This window comes from Notamacropus eugenii, chromosome 3, assembly GCF_028372415.1.
Source record: "Notamacropus eugenii isolate mMacEug1 chromosome 3, mMacEug1.pri_v2, whole genome shotgun sequence".
NCBI lineage: Eukaryota > Metazoa > Chordata > Mammalia > Diprotodontia > Macropodidae > Notamacropus > Notamacropus eugenii.
Genome location: NC_092874.1, coordinates 254,496,162 through 254,513,846, shown reverse-complemented (window position 1 = coordinate 254,513,846; position 17,685 = coordinate 254,496,162). Strand labels below are relative to the sequence as shown.

Here is a 17,685-nt window from a genome sequence, read left to right as displayed (position 1 = left end):
AAAAACAGCTTTGAACTACTCCCAAGAACTCATCATTTATAACTCAGAAATTAGCAAATGCTACAAATCAGGGCTTGATTTATTGTTTTGTTGATTATCTAGACTTAAAGTGACAGTAATATAGATTAAATTTAAATGTATGTCATGTATGGCTTTTTTTCCCTAAAGAACCAATGGTTCAACATTTACCAGTACACCCCAATTACATTAATATAGTATGATTTGTTCCACCATTCCCCAATTGGTAGATAATCTTCATTTTTAATTCTTTGTCACTGCAAAAAGAACTACTGTAAATATTTTTGTACATAGGAGTCTTTCTTTTTTCATTGTTCTCATGGGTATAGGCCTAGCAATGGCTTAGCTGGGTCAAAGAGTTTGCCCAGTTTGATCATTTTCTGGGCTTGGTTCCAAATTACTTTTCAAATCTAAGTCACTATACCTACAATGTGCTTGTTTTCCAGAAGTCCCTACAACAGTTGCCATTTTTCTTTTTTGTCAACTTTGCCAATCTGATGAATGTGAAGTGGAACCTCACTGTTGCTTAAATTTTAATTTCTCTAATTAATGATTTGGAACATTTTTTCATATGGCTATTGATAGTTCAAGTTTTTACCTTTAAAAACTGTCTGTTTGACCTTTTATTAATTAGGGAATGACTCTTAGCATCTCTTAAACTGTGGGGTCACAACCCAGTTTAAGGAGTGCTGAAGGAAAAGTTTAAGTGGAAAAAGTTTAAGAAGCCCTGGGTTCGTATACATTTGAATCAACCATATATGCATGCATACGTACAACTATATATGCATACATGTATGTGTATATACACAGACCACACACTCTTCTTGTCTGCAGGATCTCTCTTTTGCTCACTTACTTTCTACACACATGAAGGAGACTCTTATCAGAGTAGCTTCTTGCAAAGGTATTTTCCCAGTTAAATGTTTGTTTCCTTCTAATCATACCTTCGTTGGTTTTGTTTGTGCAAGAACTTTCTTCTTTGCTCCTCTGATCTGTTTGTGGATGTGCCCTTTGCTGGCTATGTCTTGTATCCATTTGGAGTTCTTCAGCCTTCTCAGGTTTTTTTTTAAACAGATGATAAAACAGGCCCAAAGAAGTAAGGTGCAGTGTTACCCAGTAATAAGTAATAGATCTGGGATTCAAACTCAAGTCCTGTGACTCCCAAGTTAAGCGTGCTGTCCACTCTGCAACACTTTTAGTTCCTCCTCCTGATGAAAATAGGAAGGAAGAAATGACTTCCTAATTGTAAGATACTGTGAATTCCCAGAGAATTATAACTTATTTGGATATAAGCATGAAAACATTTCAAAAGACAGCAAAATGTAGTGCAAAGAACACCTCACTGGAAAGCCAGAGACTTATTTATAAATGCTTAGTATAAATATATTTATTATTAGCTATTGATGTTTAATTATGAAAGGCATAGTAAATAGAATATCTGATTAACAGTAAACATTAAGTGCCTACCTTGTGCCATGCATTGTACTAAACATGGGGGATACAAAAATAGATAAAAGACAGTCCCTGCTCAAGGAGCTTACACTCTATTGGAAAATAATCCCAATAAGAATGTTCCATTATTTGGAACCCATTGCATGAATGTACAAACATTTCTGCCTCCAGAAAGTTCATGTGCTTTTGGTTAAGCCTCTCATCAGAACTCTCCCTGGGTTGAACATTTTGTTCCATTTTCCCTGAGGTATTGAGTTTCTGTTGTGACACCAAGTCATAAAAATAATGGTAGGAAAGAAAATAATTTAAAACTTAGTTTATATTTGTATGTAATCAAGTAGTATAATTTATCCCATTTTTAGATTTTCAAAGTTATTCATTTCTGAAGATAAAGATAATTTCTGAATTATCTTTTGTGGTTTAAACATTTTTGAGAATAATATTATCCCATATTCCCTTTTGATTAAAGTTATTGAGAAATAATTTATCTTGTGAAATAACGCTTTATCAGGGTGGCCAGTATGACAGACAGCATCACCAAAAATGGTGCCAAGACAAGAACAAAAGAAACACTTTGGTCACGTAGGGCTGTCTTCTCCCCTGAAGGCTTGGATGGTCCTGAAGGCTTGGATGGTCCTGAAGGCTTGGATGGTCCTGAAGGCTTAGATGGTCCCCATGGTGTTTCCTGTGGTTTATCTGTGAAAGACAACAATCTTAGCCACTGTTTCTCATGATACGGTGATGTCATTCATTCTTGTTTTATTGAAGCAGTATTTGTTGTACATACCTTTAACTCCATCACGCTCTGGATTTACTGTGGGGGTAAGGGTGGGAGAAGAAGTGTAAACAAGTAATTATAATCAGAATGACTGTCATTTCCAATGCTTTATAAGCTAACTCACTTCACAGATATTTGCCTAATAAACATACACATATTCTTCCCTAAGTCAATAAAAAGACAGCAGACAAGAAAGTATTATTGATTGAGAGATCTGTCTCCTTTGCCCTAGACCTAGAGTACATAGAATACCCTCATCTTCACCATTTTAGCTAATCGTATAGCTTGACTCTTATTCTTAACATTTAGAAAAATGTTACTTCCCATTTAAAGTTAAGATTCCCTTTATAAACACTAGACCCTTAGAATGGAATTCCTTAAAGTGACTTAAGCATTGACTAAAATTAGGGAAATGATAGTTTCATGAATAGAACAGAATGGTATAATGCATATTAATGCAAGAGCAAGACTTGAATTCAGAAGAGTACTGAATTCAAATCCTAAGTCTGAAGAATATTGATTATGTGACTTTGAGCAAGGTACTTCTCTGCATCTCAGTCTGCAAAATGATAGCTGTACCACATGCATCACATAGATCGTGTCCATTAGAAAGATCAATCAATAGCTGTAAAGCACAGATTGGCTGTATGAATGTTGTTCTATCATGTCCAGCTCTTGGTGACCTCATTTGGGGTTTTCTTGGCCAGGATACTGGAGGGGTTGGCCATTTCCTTCTCCAGCTCATTTTACAGATGAGGAAACTGAGGCAAGCAGGGTTAAGTGACTTGCCCAGGGTATGTATCTGAGGCCAGATTTGAACTCAGGAGGATGAGTCTTCCTAACTCTAGACCTGATACTCTATCTATTGCACCACCATGAATAACTGAATGTGAACAGCAGGAATATTCTGTCATGAGTAGCTAATATAAATGTCAGTTTTTAATTGGAATTCATGGCAAGACTAGATGGATGTCTGTAAGCCATACATGGGTTGGAAGTTTTATGAATTTTAAATCAATGCAAAAATCATATAAATTGGCATTTTTTATTTGAATAAATTATTGTAAAGCTCAGCATGTGCCAGGCTGGAAATACAAATACAAAAGCCAGACAGTCCTTGCCTTCAAGAAATTCTGTTTTAATGAGGGACACAAAACAAAAAGGAATGGTGGCCAGGGAGTGATATAGCTTTGGGAAATCACAAAGATGTCAAATGGAACAACAGGTCATTCAGTTGCGTGCTCTTTCCAGTGACAGTGACAGTCCTGTCATTTCACAGAGCAAGAGGTGAGAAGGACAGGCGGGGAGGATGAGATGGTGCTGGCACAGCTGAAAATAACTAGAATGAAAATGAGACTGCTGGGTGCCCAGGAGTGCAGAGCAGAGTAATAGCTCCTCCTGACCCTTTGGTGTTATAGTGCAAAAGTGATGTCTGCGTAGTATCCCAAAAGGTGAAAGAAAATCTCCCCACCACTTGCACAATAATTGATCTAAATCCTGCTACCTCTATACCTCAGGTCACCTTCAAGGAGGAAGTTGAATGAAAACAGTTTATCTGGATTTTTGGAAAGAAAAGTGTAGTTTCCTCATAATTCTAGTAAATAAGTATCTTTATCCTTGACTTATTGCACAAGAGAGGGTGGGTTCTATTTTTGGGCAGTGAACGGCACCCTTGCAGACAACCATCATCCCATTCCCAAGACTCCTTTGTAATCCTCAGCACCCTATGATTCGCAAAGGGTTATAAAGTTGTGAAGGTTATTCAGTGGCAATACAAACATGGCTTCCAAAATCTTGTAAAAAGATCGTTTCAGGAAGGAGATCCTGGCTTTGATTGTGGGATAGGAAAAATGTGAAGATGAAAACAAGGAAAAATTGAAGCACTATGGAATATAGTCTGACAATGGGAAGAGGAAAAAGCTGCAATTTCTTTGGGTCTGGGAAAGATTCAGGATCACCAATTATGCGGCAGAAGGGACCTTGGATGATAGAAACTCCCTATTTTACAGATGAGGAAGCAGCCTAGAGAGCTAGTGATATACATATAGTCACAAGAAGAGGCTAATGGCAGTCAGCATTAGGGTGTACAGGTGCCTGTTCTCACTGATGAGAGCTGGCTGTTAAATTTTCAGTGTGAGCGTTTACACCTTGGCAATTGGCAAGTGCTAAAAATCAATCTTGGTGGATTGTTTTGTTGACCATCTGGACTAAAGAAAGTCTTAATAATGCAGATTAATTAGGAAAACTAGTTATTTTATCCAGCATACCACTGGTTACAATCTAAGTCTCCTGACTTCTAATTCGTGACTCTCCCCTATCCCATACAAGAGATGGTTTCCAGCCATTACCTCCAAGCCATGCTGCCTTCACTCCAGTCATCATTCTCGTCTCTCCTCCCCCAAGCACCCCCCCATCAGAATCTTGGACTCTTCGCTTAGGACACACGCTTGTCTGGAACCAGGCCTAACTAACATGTCACTTTGTGGCTACTGTTTCAGTACCATGGTGAACAACCATCAAATTCTTCCCCCAATGGAACATGTGTCTGTGACCCTGGGATGCTGGGTTCAAATACTCCTCACTCCCCACTTCCCAGTCCCATCTTTATGCCTCCTTTCAAGTCCCCTTTTAGTTTTGTCTCCTCTCCCCACCTTCCCATAAGAATGTAAGCTTTCAAGGACACAGACTATCGTATTTGTTCATAACTGTGTATGTGACTTTTGGCACAGTGCTTGGCACACATTAATTACTTAATAAATGCACTATCCATCCGTTTGCCTTGATCTATCTATCTAGCTATTACTGAACTTTAGATGAGCAAATAATTATTAAGCACCTACTGTATGCAGTGCCCTGGTATAGCAATGGGGAAGGTGGAGAGGGAGGAGCTACATGGTATAATATAAAGAACTCCGGATCTGAACTCAAAGAACCTGGGTTCAAAGCTTCTATTCGTGTGACTTTGGGCAAGTTACGTTCCCCTAACTGGGCCTTGGTTTTTTCATCTGTAAAATGAGGAATTGGACTGGTCATTAGTCCCCTTCCATTTCTAAATCTAGGATGTTATTATCCGAAGATATAGAGGGTGAGCCAGCTCTGCTTAGTGCTGTTCCCTCTCTGGTCTGTATGGAGATGCTGCTACATTTCAGAGAAATCTGAGACTGGCTTCTGGGTCTCTCCTGGTAGCCCAGTACATCCTTTAGCCTTAGCCCTTCTTTTATCTCCCTGCACAGATCCCAACTGGGACTTGGTTCCCTCCCCTGTTGTGGCCCCAGTCCTATGTGAGAGATTATTCTGGTCTGAGGCCTCTGGCAAGACCCTTAGTACAGGAGTTGTCCAGTTGTTGTGCTGGCCTTACCTTTCAGGGTGATGCTGGGAGGAACAGTGGCTTCAGAGCTTTGTAGGGAGGGGTTCTCTCCCCGACCCCCACACTGAGCAAGCCACCAAGTTTCATGGCTCATGGAAAATCTTAGGTGAAGCTGTACTCCCCAGCCCTGTCTCCTTGTGCAAGGGGCTATGAGAGCTGACTGTCCCCTCCTACTCACTTCCCAAACCAGGGCTGATAACTTTCAGAGCCAGATTACAGAGCTGGCTTCCCCTTCCTCCATTTTGTCTCATCTCTCTTGGGCATCATTTTATATAGGACCGGCCTGCATAGAAGGGGTTGCTTGCAATTTCTCTAATTTTCTTTATCACTATTCCTTCCTGTGCATTTTGAGAACTTTGCTGGAATGTCCAGGAAAAGCCAGGTTCCTCGAGGGCCTTTTAGGATGCCATCTTAACCAGAAGTATCAAACCCTCAACTTGTAAATACTTATATGTTGGTATTTTAGATATTAACTAGGGTGGCAGTAAGGGATTATTAGGTCCAGGTCACTTTCTTCACCTGAAGACATGCACATAATGTAGTGCTCTTTTATAGAAAAAAATATCTCAGTCAGGATGCCCAACTGATTAGAAGATGGTGATACTGGGACCAAGACTGTGGACTCCATTCCCATCTTAAGTACTTCTTTTACCCAGGGAAGCATTCTCTACCTTGATGACAGACTGACCATACTCTGAACCTCAGCTGATACTTACAGAAATGCAGGCTGTAGGTTCAAGAGGAACTACCAGGAAAGAGTAGGATGAACTGTGCAAACATCACAAAAGGATGTGCCTTCCTCACACTGTGCTATCATGTGAGAGATGTACATTTCTTTGCTTAAGAGGAAATAAGGAAGGTGAAGAGAACTTCCTGTGTACAAGAAACAGACAGCTAACTACATGATGAGTGATGAGTAACAAGTGTGAAATAAGAAATTGTACAAAGAAGAGTTTTAGAAATAATTTTTAGCTAACATTAGGTCCTAAAGCAAAAGGAATTACACTTCATTTTTAAAGCCAAAAATTTGTCAGTGATATACTCAGACAGTTTATGGGTCCCCTTCTTTCTCTTCCTTCCTCTTTACCTTCCCCCCTTCCCTCTCCCATCTTTCCTTCCTTCTTTTCTATGTCATTTTTTTCCTATGCCCTTCCTTCCTTCCTTCCTTCCTTCCTTCCTTCCTTCCTTCCTTCCTTCCTTCCTCTTCCACTACCTCCATCACCATCAAGAGTAGTTTTATCTACTAATGGTGTATACATTCATGGCAAATTATGCTACATAAGTTCTTGGGTAATTTTTATTGCTACCTTTCCTACTATATTAGGGCTACCAGGTGGCACAGTGGATACGGCATCAGGACTGGAGCCAGGGATATCTGAGGATATTGATTGACTTACCACATAGCTGGTTCACACACTTATCTTTTTTGCAGGCACTGCAGGGTTCTCCCTCCAAATAAGGTCGTGCCCCAGCATAATTTCCTCTATGGAGTAGATGAACAGTGTTCGTTAATTGAAACATATAATTTCAATAGACCATGAGCCTCTGAGCTAATTTAAAAGGGGGAAAGGCCTGGAGTATAGAAGACAGGCCAGGAAGGGATCAGTGGCTCCTAGAAAAATAGAGCATATTCACTTCCAGGTCCAACATCTGTAGGTCAGCCAGTCTCAACTCTGAACCATCGCTGCGGTCCAGGCTCTTTTATCTTGTTATGGCAAATTCTTCTACCAAATAAAAATGGCTCATTGCCTCCAAACACAAGGTATTGTCCTCAAATAAGGTCTTTTTTCAGTCAGCTTGCTAGACTTCCTTAGTCCAAATGAATGGTATTCCCTTCACCTTGGGACACCATATAATTTTTATTATGTTACTGTTTTCAAACCAGTTTAGGACCTGCTCTTCTAGAAATATCTTCAAAACAAATTCTTGAGTCACAAAAGAAAAATTGGTGCTCACTCCTAATTATCCATCCCGTAGTTTTACTAGGTAGATACTCAGAGGTCAAATTAATGGAATTGAAGCAATTAAGTTTAGCCCTTTCCCTTCTCAGTGGACCTTTTATAATCCAAGTGTACAAGGAGAATATGGACACCAAAGCAGAAGTTTCCCGCTCCGTCCTTTCTCTGGCTTACTTCACTGGGAGACAAAAGTCAGAGAGTGAACTTAAATCCAATTCACACTGGAAGTCATCACTCCATGATGTCATCTTCAAAAACTGGGAAGATGCTTGACTGTCATATGCAAAAGGAGCAGGGTTAAGTGTGGGGCAAATATACTTCCTAACATTCACAGGAGTTAAGAGTGGAAAGAGGATGGTAGACAAACAGAAAAATGATGTCCCCTTTTTTTTTCTGCCATGAAATTCATCTGATATAATCAGTACTCAAGGAAGATTTCCTATCAATAAGCTTGCCAAATATCCCATCAAAAGCATGACTGATCACAAACAGGAAAGTAGGGAGTAAGTCTCTCTAGAGATGGTTTGTTTTCCACAGAAAGATGTCAGATCAAATTTTATTTTATTCAAATCACTAGGAGTTGGCCCACTTCCCTTTAACCAAAATGACACAGTTTCTTGAGGCAATGTGCAGAGAACAAATGCTGAATTTGGAGACAGAGGACCTGGGGTGAAAGAGTCTCCATTTCTTAATATCCTGTGTGGGTTTTTATTGAGTCACAACAACCTGAACCTCTTTCCAGAAGTGTAAAGTAAGGTCATCTGACTACATGACTGTAGCTTCCTCTTGTTTCAATATCTCTAATACTTGAGGGGCCCAGTGAAGGTTATTAAGTGCAAGACTTTCTAAATTCAAAATCCATCCCCATGTGGACAAGTCTGAGCCTCACTTTTCATTCATCCTGTAAGTCATGTGTCTACCATGTGCCAAGCACTGGGAATACAAGGTAATACAAGGTCCCTGCCCTCAAGGAAGAAAAGGGGGTGGGGGTAAAGGAACAGACATTTGGTAAACATCCATACATGCCAGGCACTATGTTAAGCGTTTTACAAATATTAATTTGTTTGATCCTCGCAACAACTCTGGGGAGTAGCTGCTAGAGTTATCCCCATTTTATAGCTGAGGAAATTAAGGCAAAGAAAGGTTTAGCAATGTGCCCAAAAGGGCATTCAGCCCTTTAAAAGGGTGAGGAGTTGCTCCCCCTCAAGATGGCCAGGAAGGAATGTATCAGATTCTGAGAGCAACTTAAAAGGAAGTTTTCCCAATAGCTTGAATAATAGAAGTATCCCCGAAACAACCATCTACCTGCCCTAAAGGGATGACTGCTTTCCAGGAAGCAATATTAATTTATTTTTAAATTTTATTTTAATAAGATTTTATTATTTAAATACTTGTACATTTTTAAAAAATAACCACATTGTATTATAACAACAGTCCATATTTTGTCCCTCTCTAATTGTGAGATTTAATTAAGTCTTTGGCCTATAGGTTATGCTTTGTCTCTCACTCTGTGTACACCTATGTGCCAAAGACCTATGATTAAAATGGTGTGGGTATTCCCATACTGGATACTCCCTCCATCTGAAACTCATTTATAACTCAGAAAACTACTAGGGTCTCAGAGATATTAAGTGACTCAATTTCCTCATTTGTAAAAAGAGAGAAGGTTGGATCTCATATGCTCTAAGGTCCTTTGAATTCTAACTTTACAATCCTATGATTCATCCATTATCTAGTCCTGCAGGAGTGGGGAACTTGTGGCCTCGAGGCCACATGTGGCCCTCTAGATCCTCAAGTGAAGCCCTTTGATTGAATCCAAACTTCACAGAACAATTCCATGCAAGTCAAAGGGCTGTAACACTCGAGGATCTACAGGGCCACATGTGGCCATCAGTTCCCCATCCCTGAATTCCAGTGAATGTGAAATATGATTCATTAGAACCCCTACGTTATTCCAATCAGTTTGAATAAGTTTGATATTTTACATAAATCATATAGTGATAGAGAAGACAGTAGGCCTTTATAATAGGCCTCAAACTTTCATGTAATGTTCACTTCTTGTATACCATTTATGATGTCCATTTGCACAACCACAAGAATGTTGACAAAGCTATCTCCATCCTGTTTTGTTCAGATTTCATGTCTAAATCCTGCATGGGTGGCATACCCTGATTCTCGGAAAGTTCCCCAACTTGTTTTGTACTTATGGACTACTCTCTCTTGTCCAGCATAACCAGGTGACTATCTTATGACCAACTTTGAAAAAAAAAAAGAATTATAATTAGGTACACACACACACACACACACACACACACACACACATGCACATGCACACACACCAACTAAATTATTTTGATATAATTAGAACTTTGGTCACACGCTCCTACTTGTGTGTATGTGCATGTGTACATGTTCATGTGTACTTGTGTATGTGTGTGTTTCTGTATGTGTGTGTTCTTCATACAAAGTAATTCTCCTCTAGTTTTCAGGCAGGGATAGCTCTCTATTCAAGGTCTTCCCCTTCTACTGTCAGCATAATTTCAAGAGAGATGCATAGATTTCTTCTAACCCACCTTCAGGGAGCAAAATAAGTGACTTTCAGACAGATTAATAGAAGAACTTACGGTGGTCCATAGTTACATACAAAACATGCTCCGTTGGTAACGTGACTGTATTTAATTTTGGAGCAAAATTGAACTGCACAGCCAACCTTGTAACTATCTGCCCAAACAATCTGAAAGAAAATAAAGGCTTTGATTAAAAAAAGTATAGCATGGAATATTTCATCAGGAAGACATCATCTTGAACTGTCTCTGACTACCTATGTGACAGCAAATATATCATTTAACTCCTATTTGTCTCATTTTCGTCACCTTCAAAATAGTGATAACAACACTTACCTCTCAGGATTATTGTGAGGATCAAGTGAGATAACACATAAAGTTCTTTGCAAACTTTAATCAGTATACATATGCTAGTTATCATCATTATGAGTCTAATTGGACACTCTTAAAGATAATTTTGTATGCCTGAGTGTTCTCTGGAGCCTAACTGACAACCATTTAAGTTCTTTCATGATGAAGTCAAACTACATTTAAATTCTTTATTTCGTATTTGGTATTTTTTGTCCAAAGATCTCAGTGTGCTTCGTCCAAGTTGCTGAAGCAGGCATCCCATTGTTGGTAGGCATAGAGTTTGGTAGGGCAGTATACTTCATGTTTCAGATATAACCTTTCTTTCTTTCCCATATACTTATGACCTTTTTTTTTTTTTTACCACCCCTTTCCCCTTTTAAAATTCTAGAACTGGGTTTCTTCCTGTTGACAGGAGGAAAAGAGGCTAATAAATAAATGTGAAGAGTTGACATGGAGAAGAGGCAAGACTCTTTGGCTATGATGAGGTCTTAGGAATGGAATTTGGGCAAAGTGGTAGTGTGTATATCTTGAACCCATGGTGCTTCTCCTATTCTCCACCCTCTTAGACTCATCTGTGGTATCTGTGAAAGGAAGTAAGAAAAACTTGGGCACCGACCACCTAGAGAATAGCACTCATGTCAGTTGACGAGAGAGAGGAAGGCCACTAATGCCCTGTCTCCAATTTACCGTCACATACCCCTCCTTTTTTGGGACCCATCCTAAGAGTTTCTTCCCCTCAACATTCTCAGACCTTGTTATTTGAGGAACATATTGAGGAAGGAGCAACACCATTCCTCAATATCCAGTGATTTGTCATATCTTATGGATTCTAGTTCTATGATATTTCTCACATTCATCTCTCCACTCACAGTTGGGTGTCTAGGATTCTTTGCTAATTGGTATCCCTGCCTCCAGTCTCTCTGTCTCTGTCTCTCCTCTCTGTAGCTGACCATCTCTCTGTCTCTCTCTTCTCTCTGTCTGTATGTCTGTCTCTCTTTACACAGATCCCAAACTGGTATTTCTAAAGTCCAGCTCTGCTCATGTCCTTTACACACTGGAGAAGTGTCTGTGGCTTCCTCTTGTCTCCAGAATTAAAGATTCCTCTATTTGTCATTGAAAGCCCTTCCCAGCCTGACTTCAGCTGATCCTTCCAAACATTTCCCTTTCTTCCCCCTCATGCACTCTACATTCCATCAAACTAGCTCATTTGCTATTGCCCATGTAAGACATTCCATCTCCTATCTACATATGCTTTCTTGAGGTGTTCCCTATTGTAGGAGTACTCTCTTTCCTCATTTCCACCTATTAGAATCCTTAGTTCCATTGAAGGCTCATCTCAAGTGCTATTGACTGTTGACTGCTACAACTACTGCTTTTTCCATTCCCTCAGGAAAGTACTTTCCACCACAACTGCAGCACCCCTCCCTCAGAAATTGTTTGACTTTTTTTTTTCTTTTGGCAAATCATTTATATTTATTTTCTGTGCATATGTAGCCCCTTTCCCCCATATAAGCATCTTAAAGGCAGGGGCTGGTTTATTTTTGTGTTTTTATGCCCAGAACCCAGAACAGCACCTAGAACACAGTAAGCACTAAATCAATCTTGTGGAATCCAATCAAATTATACTACGCAATAGAATAAGACTAGAGAATAAATCTCAACTATTCCACTAACTAGCTGTGTGACCTTGGACAAATCATATCAGCTCTCTAGACTTTCATTTCTTCATCTCTAACAATCAAGGGGCTGGACTAGAAGCCAATCATGCAACAGTATAACTGGAAAAAAATAACAAAACGAATATGAATGTTAATGAATTATAAACACCAAGGTATATTCCCCCTTTTCTTTGCAGAGCTTGGGGGTTTATTATTCTAGAATATATTACAGAATATACATATATAGAATAATATAATATATTATACATTTTTTTATGTGTTGATTAGTTTTGCTGATTCTCTGTCCTCCTCCTTACAGTTCAAATATTGTATATATTAAAAGACAAACAAACAAAGAACTCTAAAGACTTGGCAATCTTCCTTTGGTCCTCCTGAAAAGATTAGCTTAGATTTATGTCATTGTTTAATAACAATGAACATATAGTGTTATCTATATTTATCTACATTACTATTATTATTACTACATATCGATTATATTCCATATATCTATATTACCATGTATATCTATTATTACTAAATATCTACATATGTTATTACTATTATATTATTACTATTATCAATATACATCATGTGAGGTGAATATAACAGCCATTATTTAAAATATTTCAAAGAAAGGTTAAATGATTTGCTCATGGTCACTCATCCAATAAATGCTCCTGCTCAATAAACACCAATGCCTCCTGTGAAAACCAGACCCACTGCATCTTTTGACTGTTGATTCCATTTTGTGAACAACCTCCATTTTGTTGTTTTCTCATAAATCACCTGATCTGGGAGAATTCCACTCACTTGCTCTCCTGTCCATCCCTACCCTCCAACTGGGAAAGCGCTTTCTTCCAATAAGAAATCTCATCACCTAATCCTATATCCTGTTTATTCTTTTCTTTCAATGTATAAAACTCTGTGCAAAATCTGTCTTCAAGGGCTTTGTGCCTAATGAAGGACCCTACACCAAGTTTATTATGCATGCTTTGTTAACAAATCTTATAGCTTGGACTTTGTTTCCTCAGTTTTTATGAATCCACTCATAATGCTCCCTATTACCTCAAGAATTAAAAACACATTTCTCTATCTGGCATTTAAAGCACTTCACAATCAAGTTCCAACCTACTTTTACAGAATTTTCAAATATAACTCCCTTTTATGTATTCTGTAGTCTAGCCAAACTATCCTTCTTTGTTATTCTTCACATATGACATTTCATTTCCTCTTTCCTCAGTTTTGCACAGGCTATCACCCATGTATGCAATACATTTCTCCTTCACTTCCAACTCTGAGATTCCCTAGTCTCCATTACAACCCATCTCTAGGACCTCCTTCTATAAGGTACCTTTCCTGATCCCTGTAGCTGCTAGTCCTTTGGCACCCCACCCTCTAACCTCTTAATTTTTATTTTTATATTCTTATCTATCTGCATTTTGTCTCCCTGATAGAATGTCAGCTTTTTGAGGGAAAGGATGGTTTCTTTACTGCCTTTGTTTCCCTATGGCCTAGCATAATACATGGTATACATAGCAGACAACAAGTATTTGTTGTTAGAATGTTTGGGGTCATTGCCATATCAAATGAGAAAATTACCTGAGTGTAATGGCCACATGTACCAGCACATGTTATCTTCTGGAAGTCATACATTTTGACCTCATTATACCATCTTGTGATGGCATGTTTTTCAGAAAATAACCCAATGGATCCTATCCAGATATTCTCTCCCAGGTACCTAAAGGTAGGATGCAGCTTTCCGGGTACACTTGTATCAGGATTATGTATAAACTCGCACCTGGATGCCCATGTTTTAGCAGTCTCGGCTAACTTTGCGTCCCAGGTCTATAAAGAAAAGAGCAGATAGGAAATGATAAGCATGAGGAATCTATCAGTCATAGTTTGGTGGAAGAAATGTAGAATAAGAACTTGGGGGGGACAGTTTGGGTTAATGGGAACATGGGATAGGCCTGCCACACCTTGGGACAGGTTTTATGTATAAGAGAGGTTTGTGCTATATGTGGTCACTGTTTGGTTTTTGTCCATGTAGGTGCCCATATGAGTCTGTTTAGATAGGGTTCATGGGGAGGCAAGAACAGATATCTCTAGTATCTCTTCCTCTTTTGATTCCTGCCAGGAGGAAAAGCAGGAGGTTAAGGCCAGAGTTTGGCTACTCTGCTTTCCTCAGAGACAAGGATTATCAGGTTAAATTTATGTCTACCTACTTTCTTAAATGTTATAAGTTTAGGGGAAGTATGTTTTTTAGATTCAAATTTTATTTCTGATCACTATCCCTTCATAAAAGGGTGCCCAAGCTGCATATCCAAGACTTGACTTCCTTCCCACCAGATACCAGTTCCACAATGAATACATATAGCAAATAAACCCATTTATCTAAGTTGATAGCAACGCAGAAATCAGAGCAACTATATACACAAGAAAAATATGACCAATATTACAGATTTAATGAGCTGTACTTGTGAGAGTGAAAAAAATCAGCCCAACCAAGAGAAAGAGTTCCAGATCTCACCCTAGAGGAGAGATCTCACCCAGTGTTTCTAGTTTAGTAAAACTAGAGATATAGGGACCTGAGAGAAACTGACAGCTCCTCCCCCAGAGTCATTCTCTCTCTAGAGATCTGTAGAAAGTTTAGAATGGTGTATATCTTCCCTATTGACATTGGAAACCAAAAGAGCATGGACCTCTCTTTTCTTCATCTCTCACCAGCTCTGCCTATCTCTAACACAGGCACGGGGCATTGAGTAATCAATCAATCTCCAACAATGAAGAGAGGGTCCTTACGCAGATAGCCCTCTGAGCCAAGGGTTACATACACAAACATTGTCAGTTCTCCTAAAATATCTCTGATAAGTATCTGATATCCAAGAGGTATTGAAAACTATTAGTAATGTACAAGACCAGAAACCATTCCCCAATGAATAAATAACTGTGATGTGAATCTACAATTCTCAAAAGAAAAAAAATTATAATCCCATAATCATCATATGCAAAGTGCATCAAGTTCTAATTATTATTTTTAAAAATACATATAAAAGCAACTTCTCCTAAAACTTAGCAAATTGGTAAAAGATGGACAAAGATTAGGAATAATCAGTAATGGAAGTGTTGTGGAAAGATGGATGCATTAATGTATTATTGGTGGATCTATGTTTTGTTCCAAATATTGAGAAAAGCAATGTGGAATCATGTGGAGACAAAAAAAATGACGAAATATTCATATACTTTGACCCTGAGATTTCACAGCTAGACATATAATACAAGGAGGTAAATGATAAATTGAAAGGTCCCCTATGAACCAAAATATTGATAAGAGCACTTTCTGTAACAGTAAAGAACTAGAAACAAAGTAGATGCCCATTGATGAGCAATGGCTAAATAAATGTTGGAATTGTATCGTTCTATAAGAAATATGAAATCTCAAGTTTAGAGGGAAGACATGAAGTGATGCAAAGTGAAGTTAGCAGAAACAGGAAAACAATATACACAACACCTGGAACAGCATAACTGGAAAGAATAACAAAATAATTGAATATGAATGTCAATGAATTATAAAGACCCTAAAGAAAATACAGAAGGTACATTTCCCTTTTCTTTGCAGACCTTGGAGTATATGGTCATGGAACACTGTGTATTATGGAATTTTTTAATATATTGACTAGTTTTGCTGATTCTCTCCTCTATCTCTCCTCTCTGTCTGTCTCTCTGTGTCAGTTTCTCTTTCTGTCTCTGTCTCTCTGTGTATGTTTCAAGGGATAACTAGGGAAGGGATAGGATGCATAAAATACTGGGAAATGTAAATAATGTGAAAAATATACCAATAAGATTTTATTTTAGAAAAAAAAAGAAACATTGCAAATGAGTTTTCTTTGGGCATGTGGAAAAAAGAAAGTTATCTCTAGTGTCAGAGCTTATAGTCTACAACCTGAAGGACAGAGAGGACACAGAAACTATCAAGACAATAACAGCAAAAACCCACAAAAAAGAAGTTATACAATTTAAATAAAAAGTCCTACGAACAACAACACTGAGCAAAGAGAATAAAATTCTCAGAGTAAAGAAACATTTTTCTTGGAGCCTGGATGCCAGGGTCACTCCCAGTTGCCACTGGAGGTTTGTCAGGCAGCTGCAAGAAGACCTGAGATGAAATTCTGCCTCAGACACCTGCTAACTGAAGGACCTTGGGTGAATCACCTAACTTCTATGAGCCTTAGCTTCTCTGTTTATCAAATGGGGTTACTAATAGAGCCTACTAATAGCTATGAAAAGTACTTTGCAAACCTTAAAATATTGTGTAAATGGTAACTTCCCTCCTCTCTTATCTCCACCCAAGAAGCTCAGTCTTGCAAAACTACCCTCCATATTAGCCATTATGAATTGGTGAAATCTAGTTGCTAGTGATTTGCCACGGACCTGAGAACCCACATTCCTTTTGTGATTGTCTCCTTACCATATGCAGCATATTACTGGCTTTGGGGATCACTTGTGATCGAAAATCATTATGAAGTTCAACACACTTTTCGATGAAAGTTTTATTTTCGATGCTTGGCAGAGTATCCATTTCATATGCCCAATTGCAGATGGAGAAAGTGGAAAATATCATTATTCCAAGCCAGGAGTCCATGGCCATCCAACTCCTGTTTCTAATAAACTTTGTGAGAATGAGGCATCAGACTTTTTCTGAAGTTTGGAGGGTGTGTCCAGCCTTCAATTGTGAGGCAACAGAAAGCAGCACAGCATTAGCAGGAGAGATGTCTGAGGAAGTTGGTTAGTGATAAGTGCCGTTCCTCCTCTGAATGGTGTAACAGGATATAGGTTTTTTTTGTTGTTGTTTTGCTTTTACTTTTAACACTGTGACATTTAAAAAGTTAGAGAACCATAATTTCTGGGTGATAACTCATTTTTATTAATAATGCTAGCATTTTAATAAAAGAGGTCAGTGGCATTCTTGAATGCCAAAGACCCTCATGGCAGTGGGCTCAAGGCCTTGGAAAAGTAGGTGTTCCAGAGAGTGGCAATCAACTCTGGTTAACAAATAATGAGAGAGAATGAATATTACAATGAGGGGCTGGACCTATTCTAATGAATTTCAATTATGCCATTTACTTCTATATTACCTCTAACTTTGGGCAATCTGATCAAAGAACTTATCCCTACCTAGACCTGAGTAGAACACCATAAGATTAAATTCCTTGTAAAGTTGGGTGGGGTTTGACCAAGACTGAGGAGAGTTCATTCTCATTATGAGTAATGTCCTCGAAGAGACTGAACTTGAAAAAAAAATTTTAATTTCAAAAGAGAAACTGAACTTTGAAATGAGGATTATAGAAATGAGGACACTCTGGATCTCCCCTAATCAATGGTTATTAATAATAATTTCAACATTTTGTTTTTAGTAGTTCCTCTTTCATAAAGTAAATAGTTTTTTGAACCATGCTCTGCAGCTTAGTAGCTTAATTTAATTAGGATTGCAAGGTTTTAAAAAATGGGGTATCATTTCTTCATCTGTAAAATGAGAGGG

At 38.5% G+C, this 17,685-nt stretch overlaps 1 protein-coding gene across 1 annotated transcript; it reads right to left on the bottom strand.

The window, feature by feature from the left end:
* Positions 1 to 1,953: 1,953 nt before the first annotated feature.
* GLIPR1 (GLI pathogenesis related 1) lies at positions 1,954 to 16,879 on the bottom strand. The gene is made up of 6 exons (XM_072655408.1): positions 16,615 to 16,879; positions 13,746 to 13,991; positions 10,198 to 10,307; positions 7,013 to 7,098; positions 2,258 to 2,284; positions 1,954 to 2,166 (listed from the first exon to the last, which is right to left on the bottom strand). The coding sequence occupies exons 1-6, from the start codon at positions 16,792 to 16,794 to the stop codon at positions 1,955 to 1,957; spliced, it is 861 nt and encodes a 286-aa protein (XP_072511509.1). The 5' UTR covers positions 16,795 to 16,879; the 3' UTR covers position 1,954.
* Between the last annotated feature and the right edge of the window lie 806 nt (positions 16,880 to 17,685).